Here is a 24,306-nt window from a genome sequence, read left to right as displayed (position 1 = left end):
ATTCATGTTCATTCATTCGATACGACTTTTTCATATGATATCACAGTATTACGATAACCTGAATTAGAAACATCGACACCATTTTATTTTGGACCATCCTAATCTACTATACATGCCTATAAATTTGTATATGTATATGAACAAAATAAATTATATCACAAAGTTTTTCATTAAAACTTTTAACGTAAGTTATTTTTGATTTTTTATCAAGTTACCTTTGTAAAGAATGTCAGTTATTATGTTTAATGTCAGTTTTATTCATTTGTTGTTAATCTGATTAAAATGCGTGACGGGAAAAATGTGTGTACTAAAATTATTAAATATTTTCAACAAAACCCAACTTGGGCCTACATAAAGTTGGCCAAACAATCAAAGGTCTGCCCACAAACTGATTTCAATGTTATTAAACAGTATCGGGAGAACTTGTAGAAAATCTAGTTCAGGTAGAAGGAATGGTCCACATGATGGTTCTAAAGCCAATAAAGTTCCTGACAGGAGCTCTGCTAAAAATTAGAGGCCAAAGACAGAGCTCGAAAATTGAAGTCAAATTTTATAAAAAAATATTCCTACTGCATAATAGATGACGAAACATATGTTCTGGAAATTTTTTCGCGGCTTCTGGTTCAATATTTGTATGTTGCTGATACTCGTGGGAATGTTTTAGACAATTTTAGGACCCAAAAGCAGAAAATTTTCCAAAAAAAAATCTTTGTTACAAAGGGCTCTATAAATACCGAAATTTACATCATGGAATGTTTACAAAAGTGGAGCTTCCATTCATAAAACTTCTTAATGTGTCCAATTATCTTTGACCTGATTTGGTATCATGTCGCTATGGTAAGCAAGGTCTTGAGTTGTACAAGAACAATAATGTGGTATTTGTACCAAGAGAGGCAAATCCTTGAAACTGCCTAGAGCTAAGGCCAGTGGAGAAATATTCGGCTATTGTTAAAAGAGAATTGAAGAGCACAAAAAAGCTGTCCCAAAGTGTGATAGATTTGAAGTGGTGATGAAAGAGTTTCCGGAAAATGTTCATAAATTCATCACTATTGATTAGAACTATAAAAAAAAATATTTTTTATAAGTTGCAATAATAATTTCAAACAAATAAAAACTGTAGGTTTAGTGGTTTCTTTTTCATTAACATTTATGTATGTTAAGATTTTTTTGATCTCACTCCTTATTAGAATGTGCGTGTCTAAATGAGTTTCTTTATGAGTTTATACATAAGTATAAGTTTTATGCACAACCACCACCTTAAATTACACTTTTAAATTGGTAGCTTCGTTATTTTTCACATAAATTCAAGCTACAACAGCTATGTAGGTATAGTATGCCTTAAAGACATTTATTTTAACACGTGTTTTTTTACCAAAGTAACTCAAAGTTTGTTTTTTCTTTATTATTTTATGTTTGTTTTATCTTTATGCTAACATACTTTACAAACATACGTACAAATATAAGTACATACGAGTATATATGTACAACGTGCATGTATTTACTTTATTTATTGTTGGTTTTCGCCAGAAGATTAGCGGGAAAGCGATAAGTTTATAAATATAATAAACTTAATTTGAAAACACAACACCAGAACATAATGGGGGGGTGATTGTTTTATTTTATTCCCTCTCGGTTGTACTTTATTTTTATTAGATTTAATTTCTACGCAACATTTTACCCATTTACTATATTAATAGCACAGGTCTAGATGCTAGCAGCTCAGATATCGCTTTGGAAAGGTCCATGTCTGTTATAAAGTCACTTAAGTCGTCTTTTATAAAAATTAAGTCGTCGTTAATACTTCCAAATCGCTGTCATGTTCATCCGAAAAAACTTCCACCATCTCTGTGACCGACAAATATGATAGATTTTGGTTCATGGGAGATGGTACGTCATCTGAATACATCTTCTATGACGCTAAATAAAAAAGTATATATCATTTTACTTTTATTCACACCATGTAATTTAACAACACAAAAATAGCAGTCATCAATGTAGTTTTTGGGTTCTGTCCAACAAACTTGAAATGACTACGGCTTATTCAGGGCTAATCTTCATCTTAAAAGGAACTAAAATACGTGTTTCTGACTAAGTCTGTCGTAGGTTTTCTAAACTTCACTAAGGTGGACCCTCAATGTATGGTAAAATTGAATTGAATTGTTTCAAAAAAGAATGGTAATTGTATAATACCCTACACTAAGAAAACGAGCAAAAACATTTTTCTTTTAAAATTTCAATTATTTATATTTGTGAGTGATTTTCGGAAGTGGGCCTTATATGGGAGCTATGACCTATGATGGACCGATCACCTTTAAATTAAGTTATGTGATTTATGTCCATATAAAAGTTATTTATGTTGAATTTTATGTGTATACCATTATTTTTAGGAGATTTATGCACTTTAAATTGATTTTCGAGAGCGGGACTTATATGGGAGCTATGACTAATTATGTACCGATCATAATAACATTTGGTTACATGGATTCCGTATATATAAAACTTATTTGGAGCAAAACTTTTGTAGATACCTATATAAATTAAACATTTATCACCGATGAAGTCCAATTTCTGGAGGACATTTGTATGGGGGCTAAATAAAATAATGGACTGATTTCAGCCAGTTTCAATAGGTGTTAGGTTAATATTTTATGGCCTTACAAACATCTCCACAAATTGAATATACCCTCCCCACTATGGTGGTGTAGGGTATAAAAACTGAATTTTTATATACAATTATTGGAATAAAATAGTTTATTGATGTGAAGTTGCTTTTTTCAAAACTCGGATATCTTTTGCGATAATTACCGACAAATTGAATTCGAATAATGCTTCGCCTCTTCGTTTCTGAACAATATTTTATTGTATTACTCCCTAATTGTTACGCCTCTTTTCGCGGTGTCAACGTGAATATTCTCAACAATTTTCAAAGCTTAATATATTGTAAGAATTCATGCGGCAAGTTGAAGCGTTGAAAAAAATTCCTAGTGTTCACAGTTACGAAAGAAGTCAAATCATTCGACATAAATTGATCATTTACTTCTGAAAAATTAACCACAATTTTGTTCTTGTTTCGGATAGGACTGTCAGCATCTTCAGAGCTATCGCAATCGTCATCTTCTTCTCCAGTTTCTTTAGTGTCTATCAGTTTCTTCTTAATCTTCTAGTTTAACTTCCGTTTCATCAATTCAGTAGATGAACTCACACCATCTACTGAATCGTAGAAAATAATATCTATAATACAATTGTGTGTCTTCTACAATTTACAATACTTATCCGTTGTTAAGGTATTAATTTCAGTAGTCGCTCGTAATCGCTATTATATTTCTGCCCCTTCTAGTTCCAATTTTCTTTTTTCAATGCCTACAAGAGCTCGATGCTACTCTGCGCAAACAAAAACTAATCCTCCTCTATTGTAATCATGCGACAGTTATCCACTCCTAGTGCAATTTGTCAACCTGCTTTAGAACCGAAAATTTGTCTCGCATCGGATTTCGTGCTTTATCCCACAAAACGAGCACTTCGTTTGCTGTCTTTGTTATACTTTTTCGCACTTTTCAATGCCTAACAAACCCTATCAACAGAAAGTATTTGTGTAAAATTTTAAACAGCTAGCTCCTTTCGTTTGGGTCTAATCGTGTTTTCAACAGACTGACGGACAGACGGACATAGTTAGATCGTCTTAGAATATTATGAGTATCCAGAATATATATACTTTTTGGTTGTACGATCAATTTTTCGGTATGTTACAAACGTAATGACAAAATCAATAAACTTACAAAAATTTTTAAACAAAACATCCATCAAAAATATTTGTGCCATAAATGTTAAATTCATATTAAATTCTATTTAGTTTTCATACTATTTTCCCAACCAATAAAAATCTCATTAACACTTATATAAATGTATATTTAAACTCACATAGATTTTCCAATTTAATTACATCGAAAACAAATCAATGTTAATTGTAAATTCATATATGCCTCATGTATAATGTACGTTTACATTAAACACCACACATCTTATGATTGTGGTACACAGCTGTCAATTTTGTTCAGTTTATAATTCTAAAGCAAATATTGATTTTTAATTAAAAATAATAACAAAAATTTAATAATCTATGCAATATCCGTCGAAAACTGATTATTTGCGAATTAAAAATGAGAAAAAAAACTACGATTTTCTATTTAAACTATAATAATATTTGCAACACATTCAGGTTTAGTAAATAAGTATGTGTTGTATAGTATATACTATACAACACATATTTATTTACTAAATATCTATTAGTTTGCTTTATACATTTTTATATGAATGTTTACATGTACAGTAGGCTGGTCCTTATTTTACATTTTTTGGATTTTCGTTGAGGGATGAGTCAGTTATGGACCGATATTAAATATTATAAGTTATGTTCTAGTCATTTTATCAGAGGGACCTTGTATTAGGACTAGGGACAAATGTTGCCTGATTTTTGCCATTTTTTTTCAGTATAATTTTAGAGTACATACTAGGGTATTCGCTCAACTAATGATCGTTCGATTAATCGAATAATTTCTTACGAATAATTATTCGAACAATTTAAAAATGGCCATTTTCGAATAACGAATAATTCGAACAATTTTATGTAGAATAATCGAATAAAACGAATAAATGTTCAAATATATTTAAATTTATTAAATTGCTTAAAATTGTTCATAACTTCAAATTTAAATAAGTAATAAGACTTACAAAAATTGTATTGTTTCTGAAATTCGACAAATAACTAAAGACAAAGGGACTTTCGATAACTGTAGATGAGTGTTCCAATAGCTCCTTCTATAATATATAAATGTGTATGTGTATAAATATTACTGCAAGAAGTTAGAAATCTAAAAACAAATCCTTCAAAATTTTTAACTTAGGACTTTAACCAATGAAAATAAAAGTTACGGAATAAAATATTTATTATTTAGCTGGCAAAATATTAGAAGAATCGCAATTAATAATCAAAATATTAACCTAGATTAAAGTGGAGTTGAATGTGATGGAGAATGTGATTTTGAAACGGTCGTGATATTGAGGATGACATTTATAATGATTACATTGAAATAGATGAAGGCCATGATCTCAAAATATATGTATATAAGTGATATTATTAACCGCGTACGTAAGTGTTGCAAAATTTTTAATAAATCGAATGACAAACACAAATATTGCAAACTAACGTTTTGTTGCAAGAAAAGCATGGAGTTCGTCTTATACATGATTCTGAACATCGTTGAACATCTTTGTCGAACATGGTAATAAACTTTTTGCGTATTTGTAAATGCGTGAATCATGCGCTGCCTGACTTCAAATTAGACACGTTCACTGACAATTATATCAAACTTTGGACAGATACTCTTTATTGTGTAATTCCCCAAGATCACTTTATTAAGCAAAGATTCGGCTACGTTGATAGAGCTGGATGTATAATACAATTTATTATAAATAATTTAGAAATAGTGAATAATTAATTTACTAAAGAATTAGTTACTCAATTTAAAACCGTTTATATTGTATTTGAATTCAGGATCATGTCCAACTATCTCAAATCTGAGTTAATCTGATCAGAATATTTCTGTTGAAAATTTAATGATGGACTTTGTTTTCGAATGCTTTTTAACATTTTCAATACTTGAATTGTTAACTTTATTTAACGTTATTTTTTTTTTTGTTTTTCTTTAACAATAAAATATTAAAAAATCGACATCAAAACTTCATTCTTTACTTTTTAAAAAAAAAATTAAATTATTCGAATAATTCGATTAATTTTAAATGTGTGATCGAATTATTCGAACAAGTTAAAATCTCTTATTCGAGTTATTCGTTTTATTCGAACAAGAGAACAATCGAATAATTCGAATACCCTAGTACTTACATACTCAGAAATAATTTATATGCAACATATTTGTGGCTGCTTAAACAATATTGCGGGAGGACATTCGTATGGGGGCTATGTGAAATCATTGACCGATATCGCTCATTTTCAATACCAGAAAGTATTTGTGGAAAATTTCAGAAAATTAGCTCCTTTCGTTTGGGCCCTATCGTGTAGTCAACGGACGGACAGATCTAGATCGTTTTAGATATTCATAAGGACCCAGAATATATATACTTTTGTGAGTCTGCGATGAATATTTCGATGTGTTACAAATGGAATGACAAAATCAATATACCCCCCATTTTTTATGGTTGGTATAAAAATTGTTTTTATACTTCGTTTAAACAATTTCCGACAACATTAACCCATTATAGACTGAGACCAAATTAAAAATGTTTAAATGATATTTCAAAAACTTGAAAACCTTTTTCTCCAATATAATAAAATGCAGATTTTAATGGTTGTACATTTTATGGGTTAGTTTTGAAACTAAGTAGGGTTGGCATTGGAAGCATAGAAACTTCAAAATGTGCCGCCCTAATGTATAAAAATATATTTGTATACATGTGTTTTTAAGTAATTTTCAATTAACTGGTAACATAATTTATCTAGAGAGGTAAATTGTATATTTTTTAATGACATTTCTAACAATACAGAGTGCATGGTGGGCTGAAAGTACGATCAAAGTCAAAAATAATGGAAGACATAAATCTTGGTCTCCCTGGTTTGAAGACAAATATGTAGTTTCATATTTTAATAAAATATTAAAAAACACCACTCGGAAACATTTTTGCGGTTAATATTATTTTTCGCAGAAAGTACAATGAAATCGAATGAAAAAATACTATTAACCCTCTAACTTTATAAAGCTAAAAAAAATAGTTGTAGAATAATTTTAATTTTAGGGTAATTATGACCCAATAATCTCAGAACAGCCATCAGAAACTAATTTGCAAATTAAGTTTAGGAACCAGATGCAAAAAGGTAAAGAGTGCCTCAGGACATTGTTACCGATTTAGGTGTAAAAAAACAATAATTATAATACGATTTTATTGAAAAACTAATGAAAATATTTTTATAGATCGGGCGATTAAAAGTTAGTAAAACTTTGATTTAAAAAAATGAAACGCAAAATTGTATGTGCTAAAATTATGACATCAGTTATAAAACAGCTGACAGAACAAAAACTAAAAGTCAGAATGCATTTCGATCTTCGAGGAAAATGTTATCAAATCTGTAACTAAAGTCAAAGTTAAACTTAAAAAAAAAATTATAATTACTTTTTGAAATAATTGGTGTTTTGTAAGGCACTCTTGCGGGTTAGAGGGTTAAATTGTGTTTTGGGCTACCATCAGAAAAAAAGGACCCTAAACTCCACTTCCTGAATCTGATTTAACTCCGAAACTGACATAATAAATAATTTTTTATAGCTACCATATAAAAAGAAGAAGCGTATATTGATTTTGTCACTCCGTTTGTAACACATCAAAATATTAGTCGCAGACCTACATTAGTATATGGGGGATTTCATGTCAAGTGAACCAAGTTTTTAACTCGATGTCTTCAGATCGGGTGTTTTTTTTTTTTCTCATCTATGTAACTTATTACCTATTGTTCTTAGCAAAATGTTTCCCAAATAAGTAGTTTAGATAGCTTCAATCTATATATGCAAAAAAAGACAAAAACTTTATGTTTTGAGTTACAAAACATATAAGACCTAAGCTGAGCAAAGAAAAATTCAAATAAATTTCTACTTTGGAAAAAAAATTTCATCAAAGTTTTTAATTTCGGAAAAAAAATATCAAAAAAATTTAAATTTATTTTTTTTTATAATTTTTTCGAAAGATTGAAGAAATAGCTAACTAAACAGTTTGAGACACATTTTGCTAAAAACAATATATAATAAGTTACATAGATGAGAAAAAAACCCCTGTTTAGCCAGAGAGTTCTCGACTGATCTTGTTGAAAAATTGTATTTGAATTACTATCCAATAGTACTCATTGGTATAAATTTCATCCCGATCGGAAGAGATTGATTTCAAATGTTGGTTCACTTGACATGTAATCCCCCATATAAAATTCAAAGGAAAGCAGATAGCTGGCTGATAAGCTTTGAAAATAAGCAATATCGGTCAATGATTTCATCACGGGGCTAAAATAAAATACAATTATCCGTTTTTCGCTCTTTTTCCTTCCTGAAAACAACAAACAGATGTTTATACATGTCTATCGCTGTAGGAAATCATACTAAGTAAATCCTGCAGAATTCTGTAGAATATGGAAGTACTGTTAACTATAGAGCAAGATTTTATGTCATTGTTCGATCGTAGTCAACCAAACGTCACTTAGAACGTTATATGCGGGAAATTTTACTTTTCTTCTTTAAGTTGAAAAAAAGTGCCGCTGAAGCACACCGATTGCTCACCAAAGCTTAAGGTGAATGTGTTTCATCGGTTTCAACGTGCGAGAGATGGTTTGTGCGGTTCAGAAGTGGTGACTTTGACACGGAAGACAAAGATCACTCAGGCCAGCCAAAAAGTTTGAAGATTGTTGTCAAACACAACAAGAGCTTGGAAAATCATTGGGAGCTACTCAAGCAGCAACGTTTGCGAGCAGCAGGATTCATCCAAAAGCAGGGTACCATATGAGTGATGCTTGAACGCTATAAAGAAAATCATTTTTGCACCGAATCATTACTTGCGATGAAAAATAGATCCATTATGATAACCCAAAGCCAAATATCCATGACGCTAAGGTAATTCTCTGTATTTGGTAGAAGCAAAAGGAAGGGTCCAATTTATTATGAGCTGCTGAAATCTGGCCACACCATTACATGGAACCTGTACCGAACGTAACTGATTCGTCTTAAGCGAGCAATGACCGAAAAGCGCCCAGACATGAAACCGTAATATTCCATCATGACAACGTTCGGCCACATGTTAAAAAGTATTCAGAATGAAGTGGTTGGGAAGCTTTGCCTCACCCGCTTTATAGTCCAGAACGTGTCTAGTCCGACTATTTCTTTCAATCGATGCAGAACGCTTTCTCTGGGATACGCTTCACTTTTGAACAAAGTTCCGATATTGGCTTGATTCGTTCCTGGCCTCAAAAGAAGAGTTATTTTGGCTCGGAATCCATATGTATCCAGAAAGACGCGTAAAGGTCAAATCTAATAATGGCCAATATTTTGAATAAATTCATATTGTACAAATGTTTCACAATAAAAGCTAAAAATTTTAAAAAGTCTCTCATTTTTAAGTCAAACATCCAATATAATTGAAATATTTTGAAATAAAATTAAGAAATTTTGAACCTCGAAAATGCAGCCGTGGCTTTAGTATGCTGATTTTGTTTATGGACAAATAAACGAAAGTTTGTCGGTTATATGGGAATTTCGGAAAATATATTTGAAATGGATAGTATGAATATAAAATTTGTTATTTTTAAATTTTATTTAACCCACTGTTAAATATTGTAAAGTAGGTTTGTGAAATTGAATATGTATTTGTTTGTGTATGAGAATTTGACGTTAAATGTTTCGCCTGCAATAACAGCTGACGTTTTCTAATGGAATCTAGATGTTGCCTGGAATCATGGTTAGTTATTTATTTATTTACAGTCTGTGTAGGTGTTTGGTAGTAAAATGTTTGCTGCTGGTGGTTCCCTAAAATTGTTGTTTAGATGGTAGATGGTTTTGTGTCGTTTAGTTTATGGCGGTTTTTAGTTGGTGATGCTCCTGATGATGATGGTACCAACTTGGTTCATACATTTATTCAATGTTGGCTTGTGTCACTTTATTTTCCTATTTTTTTTGTTGTTTGATAAATCTAGGTTAATTGATGGTACTCCAATATTGTTATGAATTTTTGCTGTCTGTCTGCCTGTGTATTTGAGTGTTTAAGGTGTTAAATGATAAAGGAGCAAATATTGTTTGTTCATGGTTTTTTAATTTTGTTTTAGAAATGCATTTTCATTATAATTTCATTATAACGCTGTTGTCTGAAAACGTGCCAGAATTTATGATGATTTTTTTTAAATAAATAAATTAAATACGATTATTCTACATTTAAGTTTTGATGGAAGGAAACAAGCAAAAATTAATACCCGAAACTAAATAGTACTAGCTTGAAGTGCTAAACATTTAATTGAGGATGATTTTTAATTGAATTTAGTTGTATGTATTTGTCAAAGTAAAGGTTAGTAGATTGGCTTGTGGGAAGACTTTTTTTAAATATCTATTGGTATTTTAAAACATAAAACAAAAACATCACAAATTTAAAAATTAGAAATTATAATAGCTTTTCCTTGATTTTCAATACCGGGAGGAAACAAAACTTTCAGACAACGCATCGGATATTAGCCTTTCCAAATTTGTTTAAGCTTGGCACTCAGGTTATTTACTCTTTGAAGTTGTTGTGTGGTAAATGACCTTAATTTTAATCAAAATTCACCATCAGCGATGAGAACCATTTCTTGATTAATTAGTCCATACCGAGTGGCGGCAAGCACCCCAGGTTCGATCCCTGGCAGAGGACGAAAAATGTTCATCATGGTTTTCAAGATTTTAAAAATTAACCCCCCTCTAAACAATTAAAAAAATATTTTTTTTTTATCGAAGTTTTTCATTTCGTTCCTAACACCTCCACTCTCGACTAAATAATAGTAAGTTACATTTTAGGCAAGCTCCACGTGTTCCACATTTTGTGGTTTAAATGTCCAACATTTATTAAATAACACATAATTATATTTATCTAAAAAGCTACATAAATAATACAATTTCACACATAATGATAAATTAGTAAATTAGTGTTGTCATTAAAAACAGTTTTGGCCAGCAGAAAAACATTATCTCTTACTCCACTCTCGACTAAATAATTGTTAAAATACATGCAAATTGTAAAGTGTGGTTTTAAAACCACAAATTTTCGGTTTCATATATCCTGTTTTTAAACCGAAAATTAATATGTTTTACAAAATGTTTCTTTATTTACTCGTATTTAAAATGTTCAATGACACAGCATTTTGCAGTTATACGTTTTTATTTGAAACTCATTGCAGTTGTTTTGTTTTATAATAAAAAATATATTAAAATAACTAGAGGGACAAACGTATAGTGTGTTTTAAATAAATATGTATTGGAGTATTTGACAGTATTTTCTATATCCACAAAATTTCATATGTATGCAAACGACAACAAACTGAAATGTCTTTTTAAAATTTTGCAGGTGTCAATAGGTTAAAACATTGCAAAAGCAACTCATCTGAACTAAATTTTAAGACTATTTGGAGAAATTTTATTGATCGAAATTCGTTGCAAAAGAAATGTATGAATCCTTATTTCCAAACCAAGTTATGTGGCATAAGTGATTATCATTTTTGGCCACTAAGCAGAATATGGTTCGATTCTTATGCCTCATTAGTTTTTGATACTTGTTAGCATTTATCAGATCTCCCCTTTCGGCGGTATACACTCAAGTACTTTATGGCAATAATATTCATGATGAATCATTATCTCATAATATTGTTACGAAATTGTACTTGAATTCAAATATAACGGTTTTAATGGCTGGTTTAAAGTTGCATAATACTTCTCAATCTTATGTTAACAGCAGTTAACATAAGATTGATATATTAATAATCTGTTGATATTATTAATATAACTGTGGAACATACAACATTGAATAAAAGCTCTGAGTTGATCATTGTTTGTAGGTGCGGAAACACTAAATGTTTAAGCTGCTAACATTAACATTGAAAGCTTTAGAATTCGAATATTCTAGTTTTGACTGCTAACAACAATCATGATTCTACTCGAAAGCAGATGGCAGAGGTTACAGTCGTTAGTTAGTTGATCATAGGCGCGGTTAGAATAAACAACAACTGTATTACCAGTGTGTATTTATTTATTTCAATTAAAGTAATATAACAAGCCTTCAAGGCCAATAAGCTTATATTACAAAAGTAAATTCCTGAGTAAAAGTTATTTAAGTAAATCTAAAAAAAAAAAAATATAAAATTAAATACATAACATAGTTACGAGTTAGCTACCCAGCCAGTGAATAATCTAATAAGAAAATTAAATAAATTAATTATAAGCGTCCCAGAAGTAGTGACCAAGATTTAAACAAAAAATAAAAATTGTATATTTAGAGTTTGAGTGTTTAGTAGCACCAATGAGAATTCAGAAAAAGTTGCAATAGTTTTAAACGAAATGCATTGTTAGAGTGAGAAAAAACACGAAGTTCCAAAGGCAAATAATTCCAGGTTCTAGCGACTCTAACAATAAAAGAACGCTCAAACAAACTGCACCTTATCCTAGGAATAATAATTTGAGGATTTCTTGTAGAGTGACAAAAGGAAAACTCGGCACAAAGACCAGTTCTAATAACCCTGTAGAAAAGTAATAATTTACGAATATCTATATATTGCCTGTATTTCTGTGTATATGAAAACGTGTATTTCTATAAAAACACATAGTGACTTTTTAAACTGTTGTTATTGTACATTTTGAATAAATAGAGAGTTGTTACAATTTTTAAACTACTAAACTGCTTTTATTTGCAATCAAAAGGAAATAAACCATCGTTTTTAAAAGGTAAAAACTTAACAATACGTATTTTGTTCTCAGATTATGATAACCACTAGCCGAGAACAACATAATGTTGTAAATAAATCCTTCATTATAAAAATGGTAGGGTAGAACCATACGCCAATTTTTTTTTTTTTGAGGCGTTCTCAAATTCAACCCACAATATATATTCTTAATTTGTTTCTTGTTTCGGATACTTAGATATGTTGGCTTTAGTTTTGATCTTTTCAATCTTGCCTATCTCATCTTAATATACATATTCTTTTAACATTTCTAGACTGACCAAAAACGGCGAAACCACCCCAGATTTGTCATAAGACAAAAAAAATCAAAAAATATAAACGTATTTTATTGTTTTATACCTTAATTCACAAAAAAAAGTATAATAAACTAGATATTTATTGTTTATTTTACATAACTTAGCAAAAAATATTTAAACAAATTGTGACTGATTTTTTCTATAGTTTATCAACATTTTGCTCTACATCACAAGAATTCCTTGTATCTGGCGTATGTGCCCCATGGGAAGTTTTGAGGTTTAATATACATTTTTTTTTCATACTTAAAATTAAATGACCGAAAAAATTATTGTCACTTATTGTTCACTACTATCTTTTTTGTATCACAAAAACTAAAGAAGTTAGCACAAAAAATTCGCACGCTGAAATATTTTCACAGCTTGTTGAGAAACCATTAATCGCGTCTGGCTCACATCGTATGTAAAATTAAACTTTCTAACTTTCAGGGATGATAAATAATCGATAAAGGAATACATAACTTGATAATGTAACAAAATCGATTTTTAAGTTATTCGGTATTGGCAGATGTGCTCCTATGGCGAATGATCCCCCTTCTACCCTATATGATTGATACAATAATGTGAATCGAACCTTTAACATATTATGGTAATTTGTGTGACCATAGTATTGTTAAAAAACTTGAAAAAATTTTGAAATTGTTACAGTAAACATGTACAACTATATTCTTTTCGCCTTATAATTTTATAGCCAACATAATTTTGTCTTCAATAAATCGCTGGATCGCTAGTATGTCCATCTGTTTATATTCCGCAGACCCCAAGTAACTTACAAATATATCTGGTTATATCGGTACTCCTTTCATTTTAAAACTATGAGTGCACATTTCATCTTTAAATATTTCTACAAAATTGCATCATTTGATTTTTGAAATTGAGTGGTCGAAAAATAGGGTTTCTGACCCCAAAATTCCTCCTGTCCAACATTTTTTGGTTAGAGAGCTAGAGAGGAATCTTCATTTCGGTCAAACGATGACATCGTTTTAGAATTTTTAGAATTCGTATTGTTTCAGTGAAATATTAAAAAATTAAATGTTATAAACCTTAACAATATATTTGTTTTTGTTTTTAAAACACTTTTCAATCTACCCTCACACATAAATACCACAAAAACCTAGAAAACATACATTGCGGTTTAAGACATATTTACATTAGGGTGCCCCTTTTGTATGGAGGAAAAATAAGGTGTCGATGTTCTCAACTTAAATAAAAGTTTAGTTTATTTGCCAAAATGTTTATTCTGGTATCATACAGAGGAGTATTTGACACGAAAAGCTGTGTCAAAAGTGGTTTTTGAGTTAAAAGTTTGTATTTTTTTTTGTAGTTTTAGGTGCAAGGACGAAGCCTTTTGGTAGAATTCGGTCCATGATTTCACCTAGCCCCCATACAAATATCCTCTCGGAATTGCACTTATATACTCATAAAAATTTTAATTTGATTATAAATCATAATAGAGTGTAGCAAGGATAATTTTTATGTATTTAGAAATCATGCTGTAAAGTTTGGTGAAAATTGAACCACATTTGATTCTAGACCCCCATATAAGGTCCCCTTCAGAAAATAACTTTAACGTTCATAATTGACATAAAAACATTAGTATCGTAATGAAATTATATGACTCTTAATTATATTACCAAAGTTCGTTTAATAATTGACCCCTCATATGAGGACTCCTAGAGAAAATAAGTTTATCCTCAATAATATGCTTAAATATAAATGTATTAAGATAAAACCCCACATAAATTATATAATTTCTGTATAGTTCGATCCATAACTGACCTGAGATCTAATATAGGGCCTTCCACCGGTAGCACTCTAGCAGACATGCATCTCCTATAAATAACGGTATTATTATAATATTCGACAAATATTGAGAGGAACAGTCCATTATCGGTGCAGCAAAGGGCTCGTGTTGTTTTTAACATCTCTCCCTTTCGTAAAGAAGAATTCGTTTTATGTAAATTGTTTCTATATTATTTAATATTTATTATAACTAATTACGATCGTCGAAATCACTTTTAACCAGAGTCATCCGAGTCAGGAAAAGGTTTTCTGTTCTTTCGTGTTTTGTGTACTGCAGCTTAAAAAAGAGTCACGCTCAAAAATAATCTATTCAGGACATCTCGATTTGTATCGTTCCTGCTGAATTTCCTCACATAATTCGTACCATATAATCTGAAGCACTTATATCTGGCCTCGGCAGCTTCTTCTGACAATTGCTTTCTTTATTATAAGTAGTACCGCCATGAATAAGAATTTTAGGCATCGTTGGACTCATGGGGTGTCAACTGCAGATTTGAATTTATTATTACTAGTTCCTATTCCGGTCATATAATAGCAATAAGTTTCATTTGCGAGAAATAGAAGAAAAAAATTTTAAACATTTTAATTCTTAACCACTCACAACAAAATTTTGAGAAACTGTATCTTAGGATGAATTAAACATAGAATGAATTAAAACAAATTTTTTTGGGTCCATTCTAATGCATTTGTATATCTAAGTGTATGTATTCATATCGTATGTATATGTATTAACGTTAGAAATTTGAAATTTGTTTTTATTTCTTGTGATCATTATTATTTACCCCCCACCCAAAAAATAAAACGAAATAATAATCACATATTTCAAGTACATTTTTTCATTTGTTAGTTTTTCTCCACTTGTTTGTTGCTGACATTATTTAGAACATCAACAAAAAAATATTTCCTTTTTACAGTCAAAAACCCATAATGATTTCAAAACGTCACTGAAGTGTATGGATACAGCTTAAAGAGCAAAAAAAAATAACGAAAATCACTTTTGAAATGCATAATATTTCGCACAGACTACATTCACTACTTTTTTTGATACGCAAAATAAATCTGTGCAGAAGACTTCCCCCAAAATATGTAAAATAAAAAACAGAAATGTCTTCTAAAATAATTAAGTTGAAAGAAATTTGTTTTGCGTGGGAATATGCGAAATGTAATGATGCTTGAAGGGAAAGCACTTTAAATTAATTACAAGACTCTACACATTGAGTGACAAGAGTTTTGTTTTATTTTTGGTGGAAATTACTTGTAAATTTATTATGCGAAAAATTAAAATCGTAGTTTATAATAAGGAATATTTCATTTTGTACATTTCCGTTTTAGAGTAATTGCAAGAACAGTCAGTCACTCATTCAAGGAAAATTATTCGCAATTTCCCGCGAAAATTCATGAACTATTTTTCATTATTTAGGCTTATTGTGGGGAAGGATATGTTTATTTAAAATGTACATATGTATTTATATTCCTGGTACCAACACAATTTAAATTATGTTAATTTATTTTTAAGATAAACAAGTTATGTTGCAAGTAATATTTTGCAATTATAAAAGAATTCAATTACAATTAAATCTACAAAATATATGATAAATTTTAACAATATTTTTCCTGCTACTAGTTTAAATTTAAATTAAAAACCAAACAAAAAATACATAAAGCCCAGCAGTTCTGGTGACTTGTGATTTTACCTGCCATTTATGGCTACAACCGATTTTAAAATTAACTACATATGCGTATGCTAATAGAAAGTCAATTGAACATACCGAGATTACAAAGAGACAGTGGTCAATGGTTTTACTGGTTAATTAGTAAATTAGTTCATTAGTTCTTAGAGAAATAGCATTCTGAAATAGCTTTCCAAAACACTTAAAAAGAAAAATCAACTAAAACATTAATGAGTTTGCTAATTTTTGTGATAACATGTTATTGCCTGTCTGTTCTTAAAAAAACATAGCTGTCAGTATTTTGCTTTAGTTGGGAAAAGCATACCATAACTCAGCCTTTTTCCAAGTTTTACAAATATTTTCGTATTTCAAAGATAAAACTAATTTCTGTCAAACAAAAGACACAATTTTTTAGTTTCTAAAATGAAATGATAGAGAAATACTATAAGTATTTATGCACTCTATGAACCAAAACATAACAGAATTACAACATGAAAACACCAGTATGTTTTTTTCGTTCACTTTTGTAAAACAGTGGTATTAGTTTAATAGATAAATATAAACTGCAATTTTTTTTAAATCGTTTCCTCTGTGATGTATGATGATGGTTGGTACAACATAACGTATTATTAATATTTAATTTTAAGTCAAAATAAAGAGCATACTTTTTGGCTTATTTATTATTAGTGTAACATAACGTATGAGTATTAGGCTCAGTTTACTCGATTCAAATATTAAGTATACGTCTGGAAAATTATTGATTTTGAGATTTTGTCGAATTCTTTGTTTTTAATAAACTATTGAGATTTCTAGCATAAGTTTTAGCAAAAAAATAATATTGAATAAAAATTTAAATTTGTTAAATAAAATAAATTAAAATTTGAAAGAAAAATGTTCCGGAATTCTTCATACACATTTCGAACGCTTAAAAATACTAACCCTGGAACAATAATTTGGTAGTACAAATTCTTATGAAATATTTTGCAAAATATTATAGTAATCTGCTATTAAATGTATATTAAGCGAATATCTCTTCAAAAATTATATACATATATGATTCTTTCTAAAGCAATGCGATACTAACTGCCTGATACGTCAACTCTGATAATCGCAAAACTATATAATTTTCTTAATTCGCCTGAAGGAAACCTGGGGACTAGTGTCTCCAAGTAACCAGTTTTGTGGACTATTTTTTTGACTTTTTGGCGACATTGTCAACGAAGCGTCTACATTTTTATATTTCTCTTTGATGCGAAAAATAAGAAAAATATTTTAAGAAGACTCTTCAACTGTTATGAATTCGTAGCATTGCCTGGGGTATAACTCAGTAAAGTTTCACTATTGACATTTCCTCCCTTTCCTCACAACATTACTACGACTGCATTTCTTTAAAAAAAAAAAACAATAAAACACTATCTTCTTATTTTTTTACCATTTTCTCTTTAGTTTATAAACACAACACAATTTATGGGATTTTAGTTGATTTTTTTTAGGATTGCACAGTGGTTTAGAAAGGTTTTTTTGGAAATAACTCGGTATCTCGGGAACTATTGGAGATATTGTTACGAAATTTCACATGGTTGGAGCTGACATGTTTTCGAGTTTGTTCAGCTTCCTAGCACTAATGGGAGTCCCTCATTTTGCATGAAATATATGAAAAAACGTACAAATTTGTCAAAGGGGGCAAGGTTTGTGGAAGATACCAAATTATTTCCAAAAAAAAAAAACGTTTCTAAACCACTGTGGATTTTCATCATATAAATGGTTGTCACAAACATATATATGTTTACTGTAACCATATATATGGTTCAGACAATCATGTGAATCGTAAGTTAACCATATTATGGTTACCACAATCATGTAAATGGTTACTGTGACTATAATATAGTTAAAAAACTTGTAACAATATTGAAATGGTTACAGTAACCATGCCCAACTATATTTTTTCTCTGCGTGTAGTTACTTGAGATACTAAAGAGACTTTACGATGTATTACCAAGGATGTAAAAAGTAACTAATTCCATTCTCTTGGCATTACAAAGGACACAAAAATATCAAATCAACCCAAAAATTTGTATAAAAAGTATATGAACTAGAAAATTACTGACTGAAACGCCCACATTGCCATTATCAAAACTGAAAGGATATCTAACAATTTTACTTTCCATATAAACATGCGAATAAGTATAATAATGAAATAAAACATTTTTACAATCCACCAAAAGCACAAGCACAGGAGTACAATGAAACTATATTGTACAATAAATATACGAGTAATAATTTAATTTTATGAGCAAGAGGACGTACTCTTATGTATCTAAGTATATTAGAGTGCTCCAAGATTGTATGGAGCTTTTATTTTAATATATGTTAATTTTTTCCTACATTTGTTGTTCAAGTTGTTAATTTTCTGAGGGGGACCTTGTATGGGACTAGGAACAAATATTTCAGATAACTTAGAACTAATTTTATAAAAATTGAAGCATAATCAACATATTTATGGCTGCTCAAACAGAAATCATAAACCAATATTACCCATTTACAATACCACACAAACCACATCAACAGGGAGTATTTGTGGAAAATTTCAGACAGATAGTTCCTTTCGTCTAGGCCCTGTCGTGTTTTTATTAGAGAGACGGACATAGTTAGATTGTCTTACAATCTTATGACGACCCAGATTATATGCATTCGTTAGTCAGTTTATCAGAGACGCTATTCGAATAAACATCAACTGAGTGCCTCAAAGTGTGCTGTATTTTTCAAGTGAATTCGTGTACATTATAAAGTGTCTGTATTTCTGAGAATTTATAAACGTGTATAAAAAAACATTGAGTGACTATTTAATTCTGTTGTTGTACATTTTTAAATAAATAAAGAGTTGTTACAATTTCAAACTACTAAACGGCTTTTATTTGCAATCAAAAGTATCCGGTTTATTTAAAGAGAAATAAACCAAACGTTTTGAAAAGGCTAAAACGTAACAATATACTAATGTGGGTCTGTGACAAATATTTTGATATGTTAAAAACGGAATGATGAAATCAATATAAGCCCCATCATTTTTGATGGTGGATATAAAAATTGATTTAAGCATTTTTGTAATGGATTTAAATTGAAGAAAAATTTAATCATTCAATACATTTTTAAAGCAATTTTGTAATGGATTTGAATTCAAGATAATTTCAATGATACAATAAAGAATTAATTCTATGAAGAATGAATTCATAAAGGAATTAAGCCTAAGAATTAATTCATAATGAATTCATTAACGGAATGGTTAAGAGATAAAATTTATTGTGATTTCTAAAATGGAATTGAGTTGGAAAGAATTGTCTAAAGTAAAGGATTAGTTTCAGATACGCCATTGAAAGCGCCTTTCAAAACCTTTCACAACAAAAATCATAAAAAACATAAAAAGGACCTTATTATAATTTGATCCAACTGAACAAATGCTCAGTTCAGGACAAACATTTTGAGCAAAGGTATTTTAGAATGAATTACACTTTTAGTTTAGATGGCAACAGCCACAATTTTTATTGGGGCCAATCTAATGAACGTACATATGTTGTGTATGGCGTACAACTCAATAAATATGTTTAGTTTTTCTCTCTCTGAATTTTGTTTTTTATTATCCGACAATATTCTTTTGTATATGTTTTTATTATTTAACACAATGCGAATACAAAACATTTACTGTCATGATATGAAATTGTCACAACATGACATGTACAAAAAATAAAAAAATAAAGAAAACACACATTCATACACACTCTCTTTATTTAATTTATAAATAATTGAGTCATAAATTTATACCTTAAATTAAATAATTGATGAAAAGTCTGGAAATAAATTGAAATTAAATTTGAAAAATTTTACGTTTCTTTTTCTCTTTAATTCGAAACAATCGAAAAAATATATAAATCCTTAAAACACTGCTACACAATTGTAATTAATACTCGGCAGTGGAGTCCAATGAGTCTTCTGTTGTGGTGGTAAGAGGAGCACCAAATCCACAGGCTTTAGCACAACCAAGGTTACCGTTGGTGGCTCTCTTGGAAACGCTGCCGAGACCAACTAAAACGCCAAGTAGGTTTCTTCAAACAACTAAAACTAATTTGAAGTTAATTTACTAAATAAAATTTTTAAATTGTAGTTTTAAACATTTATGTTTAAGTTAATGTGTTAATTAATAATAATAATAAGCTTACAAATACAAATGTCACACATACAGAAATAAACAAAAACACTAGCATTTTAAGGCATTAAACTAAACATTTGCTTTTAGTTTAGAGTGATTTCCCTAGAACACCTAAATACACTTTACTTTAAATAACACAGGATTTTTTTAATGGTTTGAGTTGCACTGTATCTGAAGCTGAGCTCAGAATTTCAACATCAGGTTTTTGAGATATCTTAACATAAAGTTTTAAGGAACCCCGTTTTTCGCCGTATTCGAATCGCGAATTCAGATTTTTTTTCATCAAATTTGTTATGTTGTCTGAAAGTCCTACTTATAGACTTCAAAATTAAGGTTTAACCTCAGTCATATCTTATCAGAGTGGTAGTATGTAATCAAAGAACTCGTAATTTCAATGGCATTTTTATGGGTGAAAAGGTATGACTTCAAGTTGTGACTTATAAGTTTGTCGTAAAAAAAAGGCGAAAAGTAGCGAAAATACGTGTTTTTTCAAACTATAGGTTAAGATATCTCAAAGAAGTTACAAGATATAACAGACATTAAACCATTATTTTGAAGACAATTGGTAGAATTTTCAGACGACATAACCTTTAGAAATAATAGTGAATTCACGCTGTTATAAAGTTTAGCGAAAAACGGGGTATCTTCATACTTAATGAAACCTGATGTGATGGAAAAATTCTGAGGTCAGATTCGAATTCAGCGCAACGCAAAAGTATACACTGGTCGCAGGGTTTTAAATATGTTGACCTGTGAAATTTTTAAGAATTATCGTAATGTTTTCTATTGCCGGCTTATAAACTGATATGAATTAAAAATAATTGGCATACTTTTAGGAAAGTTTGAATAAAACTATAAAAATAATTTGAAATATTTTACACATAACTAACAGTTATACAAACATTAAAAAATTTTATTTAAAAAACTTTGACAGTTTTTGTTTTGGTGCTTTTTATACCATTCGCCATGAGTGGCAAGGGTATATATAAGTTTGTCATTCCGTTTGTAATTTCTACATTTTTCATTTGCGACCCCACAAAGTATATATATTCTGGATCGTTATAGCTAGCGAAGTCGATTTATCCATGTCCGTCTGTATGTTGAAATCAACTTTCCGTAGCCCCAAATAACTTATAAACATGATTGATACATCAATATATCGGGAATTCTTTCGTCTCGGCAAAATCTGCCCACAAATGGCTGAGATATAAGAAAAAAACCGGGACAACATCGATTTTTTGCCTATTTTTTATCTATATCTGGATTAATATGTCATTAATATATACAATATGGATATCTAATGATAGATATTTCAAAGTCCATTGCAACGATGCATATTAAGCTATAGTAAGTAGGACCTACAATGGGTCAAAATTGGGAAAAATATTTTTTAACCCAAATTTTTTTTTCATAAAAATTTTTTTTGTCAAAAATTCTTCATCCAAAAAAAAAATTTAAAAATAATTAAAAAAACAATTTGGAAAAAAAAATTTTAAAAACAATTTAAAAAAAGAAATAAATTTTGTTTAATTAAAAATATTTAAAAAAAATTGTTGAAGGGTATATAAGATTCGGCATAGCTTCGAATATAGCTAGCTCTCATATTTGTAAAAAACAATATTTATCTACCCCTAAAAATATGCCAATTATTTTGACATTTTGTAATATCTTCTCTTCAAAAGCCCCAATAGTGAACATTTATTTGCATACCTGTGTTCTTAACAACTGTCCTTTAAATGGCTGTAATATTCTTTTAATTTAATTTTAAGTTTTCTTTATTTTAAATATAGAATTTTCTTTTTTTTATACGAAAATAATAACCAGCATAATATAAATTTATGATTTGTTAAATGTTGTTGATTTAAATGTGTTTTATGAAAATCTATTTATTTTGTCTGAAATTTCTTTACACTTTCCTTGTTTGTTTTTATAATATCATTACAGAATGCGATCAAACATTTGTCTCCCGTATTGGTGGCCCCCAAAATGGCACATTTTCTGCTCCACTGTTGCACAATCTTAAAAATCACTCACGCCAATGTTTATACACTTTCCTAGCAGGACCTGGACAACGAGTTGAAGTCATTTTTAAAACATTTAATCTAAGAGGAAATCCACCAGAGTATGTACTTTCAATTGTGATGTTAAAAAGAAACTCAATATTTTATTTTTGTTAATGAATACAAGTAATCAGTTGGATTTTACAGTTTTCAATTATACATTAATTTGTTTAATTGTGGCACCTACTTAATACTTGTATAAATATAGCTACAATTGATTTTTAATTATAATTAAATAATATAATTTTATTTCATTTCTCTTTTATTGTATTTTAGCGGTTCGGCCGTTGGTGAATTACCATCGTAAGTAAATTAATTAAACATGTTTTTTTTATTACTTTTATTGACATATAATAGCATATTGTTCTTTATACCCTAAACTAACGGTTTTGGTCAATTAAATATTGCAACTAATTGTGATTTGTGTTTTTTATTTCATCATTTGTATGAACATCATTGACATCCGTATTGTTTAAAGTTTAATAACCAATTGGCGATGAGAGCCGACCACAGATCTAAGACCCCATTAGAGTATAGTGTGGCTCCTTACCTTGTCGGTCTGTAGAAAACAATTTCACCTCCATTCTATGAAACTGAAATAAATTATAATAATTCATAATGTTTCTCTAAAAAGAACAATTTCACTCGGAGACCTATTGTGAATCCCTTCGAGAAGAAATAAATGACAATAAATATAAAAAAGAAAGATAGAAAATATGATTCTTAGGTGATCACATCAAAAACATTTCCTAGACCACAGGAGAATCTAACATAATCATCTGCCATAAACCCACCTTAATCTGCCTTAATATGTCCAACAAGCTCCAGGTACTGGCAGATACTCCACAGTTTCCAACTCTTCTTGTATTAACCCTTACTGGCCAGCGATCGTGATCATATCGATCATCGCTCTAACACTATTCTTGAGCAGTTCGAGTAGTAGTGTATTAAAAGTTCGAACTATGCAGTCAACAATTTAATTTAATTAATGATTGTTGACAAATATATTATAAATTCATTCATTTAAATGAAAATTTAATTTAAAACTAATTAAATATTTAACATTGATTTATTTAAGTGCCACCATAATGCATCAATGCAATTATTACCAAGATAATACATGTTCATTAAATAAAAAAAAAACAATTTTTTTTGAGATTTTATTACAATTCAGTGGACACCAAAAAAATTATGGGTGGTTAATTCATTAGAAGCAAATATAATTGGAAAATTTGGCAAATATAACACAGCAAACAACTCATAGAGTTATATTCGGCTGTGCCGAATCTGGTATAGCTGATGGTGGCTATACCAGATTCGGCACTGTAGTTTTGGACTTCTATGGGGACTTATATCATCTTGTTCCTTACTGTACGGAATTTGATAGAGTGATTAATTTCTTAAAACTTAAAACATTACTGATCAATTCATAAGGTCTCAAATCATGTCATATTGTCATAATGTCCTAATATTTCACAACGATTTGAAAATGTTGTTATTGCCTTTCAAGCAAAACATTTCCTAAAGTAATTCTACTATGTATGCTATGTTTATTGTGTTATAGTAACCAACCATCAGAGACCTTCGTCGAACGCCTAAGAGTCGGTTAAGCCGATCCGCCTAGTCGCAAAATATTAAGACATTATGACAATATGACATGATAAGAGACCTTGTGAATTAATTGACCATATATGTATATAAATTATATATTTCGAAAAAAAAAATTAAAAAATTTCCGTAATCAAAAACTTTTTAGATACATATT

The 24,306-nt window shown here is 29.7% G+C and overlaps 1 protein-coding gene across 7 annotated transcripts in view; it reads left to right on the top strand.

Moving 5' to 3' along the window:
* The window catches only part of LOC135963489 (tolloid-like protein 1), a 215,159-nt gene that overhangs the window by 169,711 nt on the left and 21,142 nt on the right, over positions 1-24,306 (top strand). For 6 of the 7 annotated variants that reach the window (XR_010576849.1, XR_010576848.1, XM_065515357.1 and 3 more), the window contains exons 2-3: positions 22,426-22,603; positions 22,818-22,844. Coding sequence is in view for 3 of the 7 variants with exons in the window: in XM_065515357.1 (XP_065371429.1) it covers positions 22,426-22,603; positions 22,818-22,844 (205 nt within the window). In the remaining 4 variants the exon portion in view is untranslated. Of the gene's footprint in view, positions 1-20,270; positions 20,370-22,425; positions 22,604-22,817; positions 22,845-24,306 lie in introns of those variants that run through there. The other variant, XM_065515361.1, reaches the window with a different exon arrangement.

The sequence above is a fragment of the Calliphora vicina genome, chromosome 1 (genome assembly GCF_958450345.1).
Source record: "Calliphora vicina chromosome 1, idCalVici1.1, whole genome shotgun sequence".
Classification (NCBI taxonomy): domain Eukaryota; kingdom Metazoa; phylum Arthropoda; class Insecta; order Diptera; family Calliphoridae; genus Calliphora; species Calliphora vicina.
Note: the sequence above shows the minus strand (reverse complement) of the source record. Positions and strands in the feature narration are given on the sequence as shown.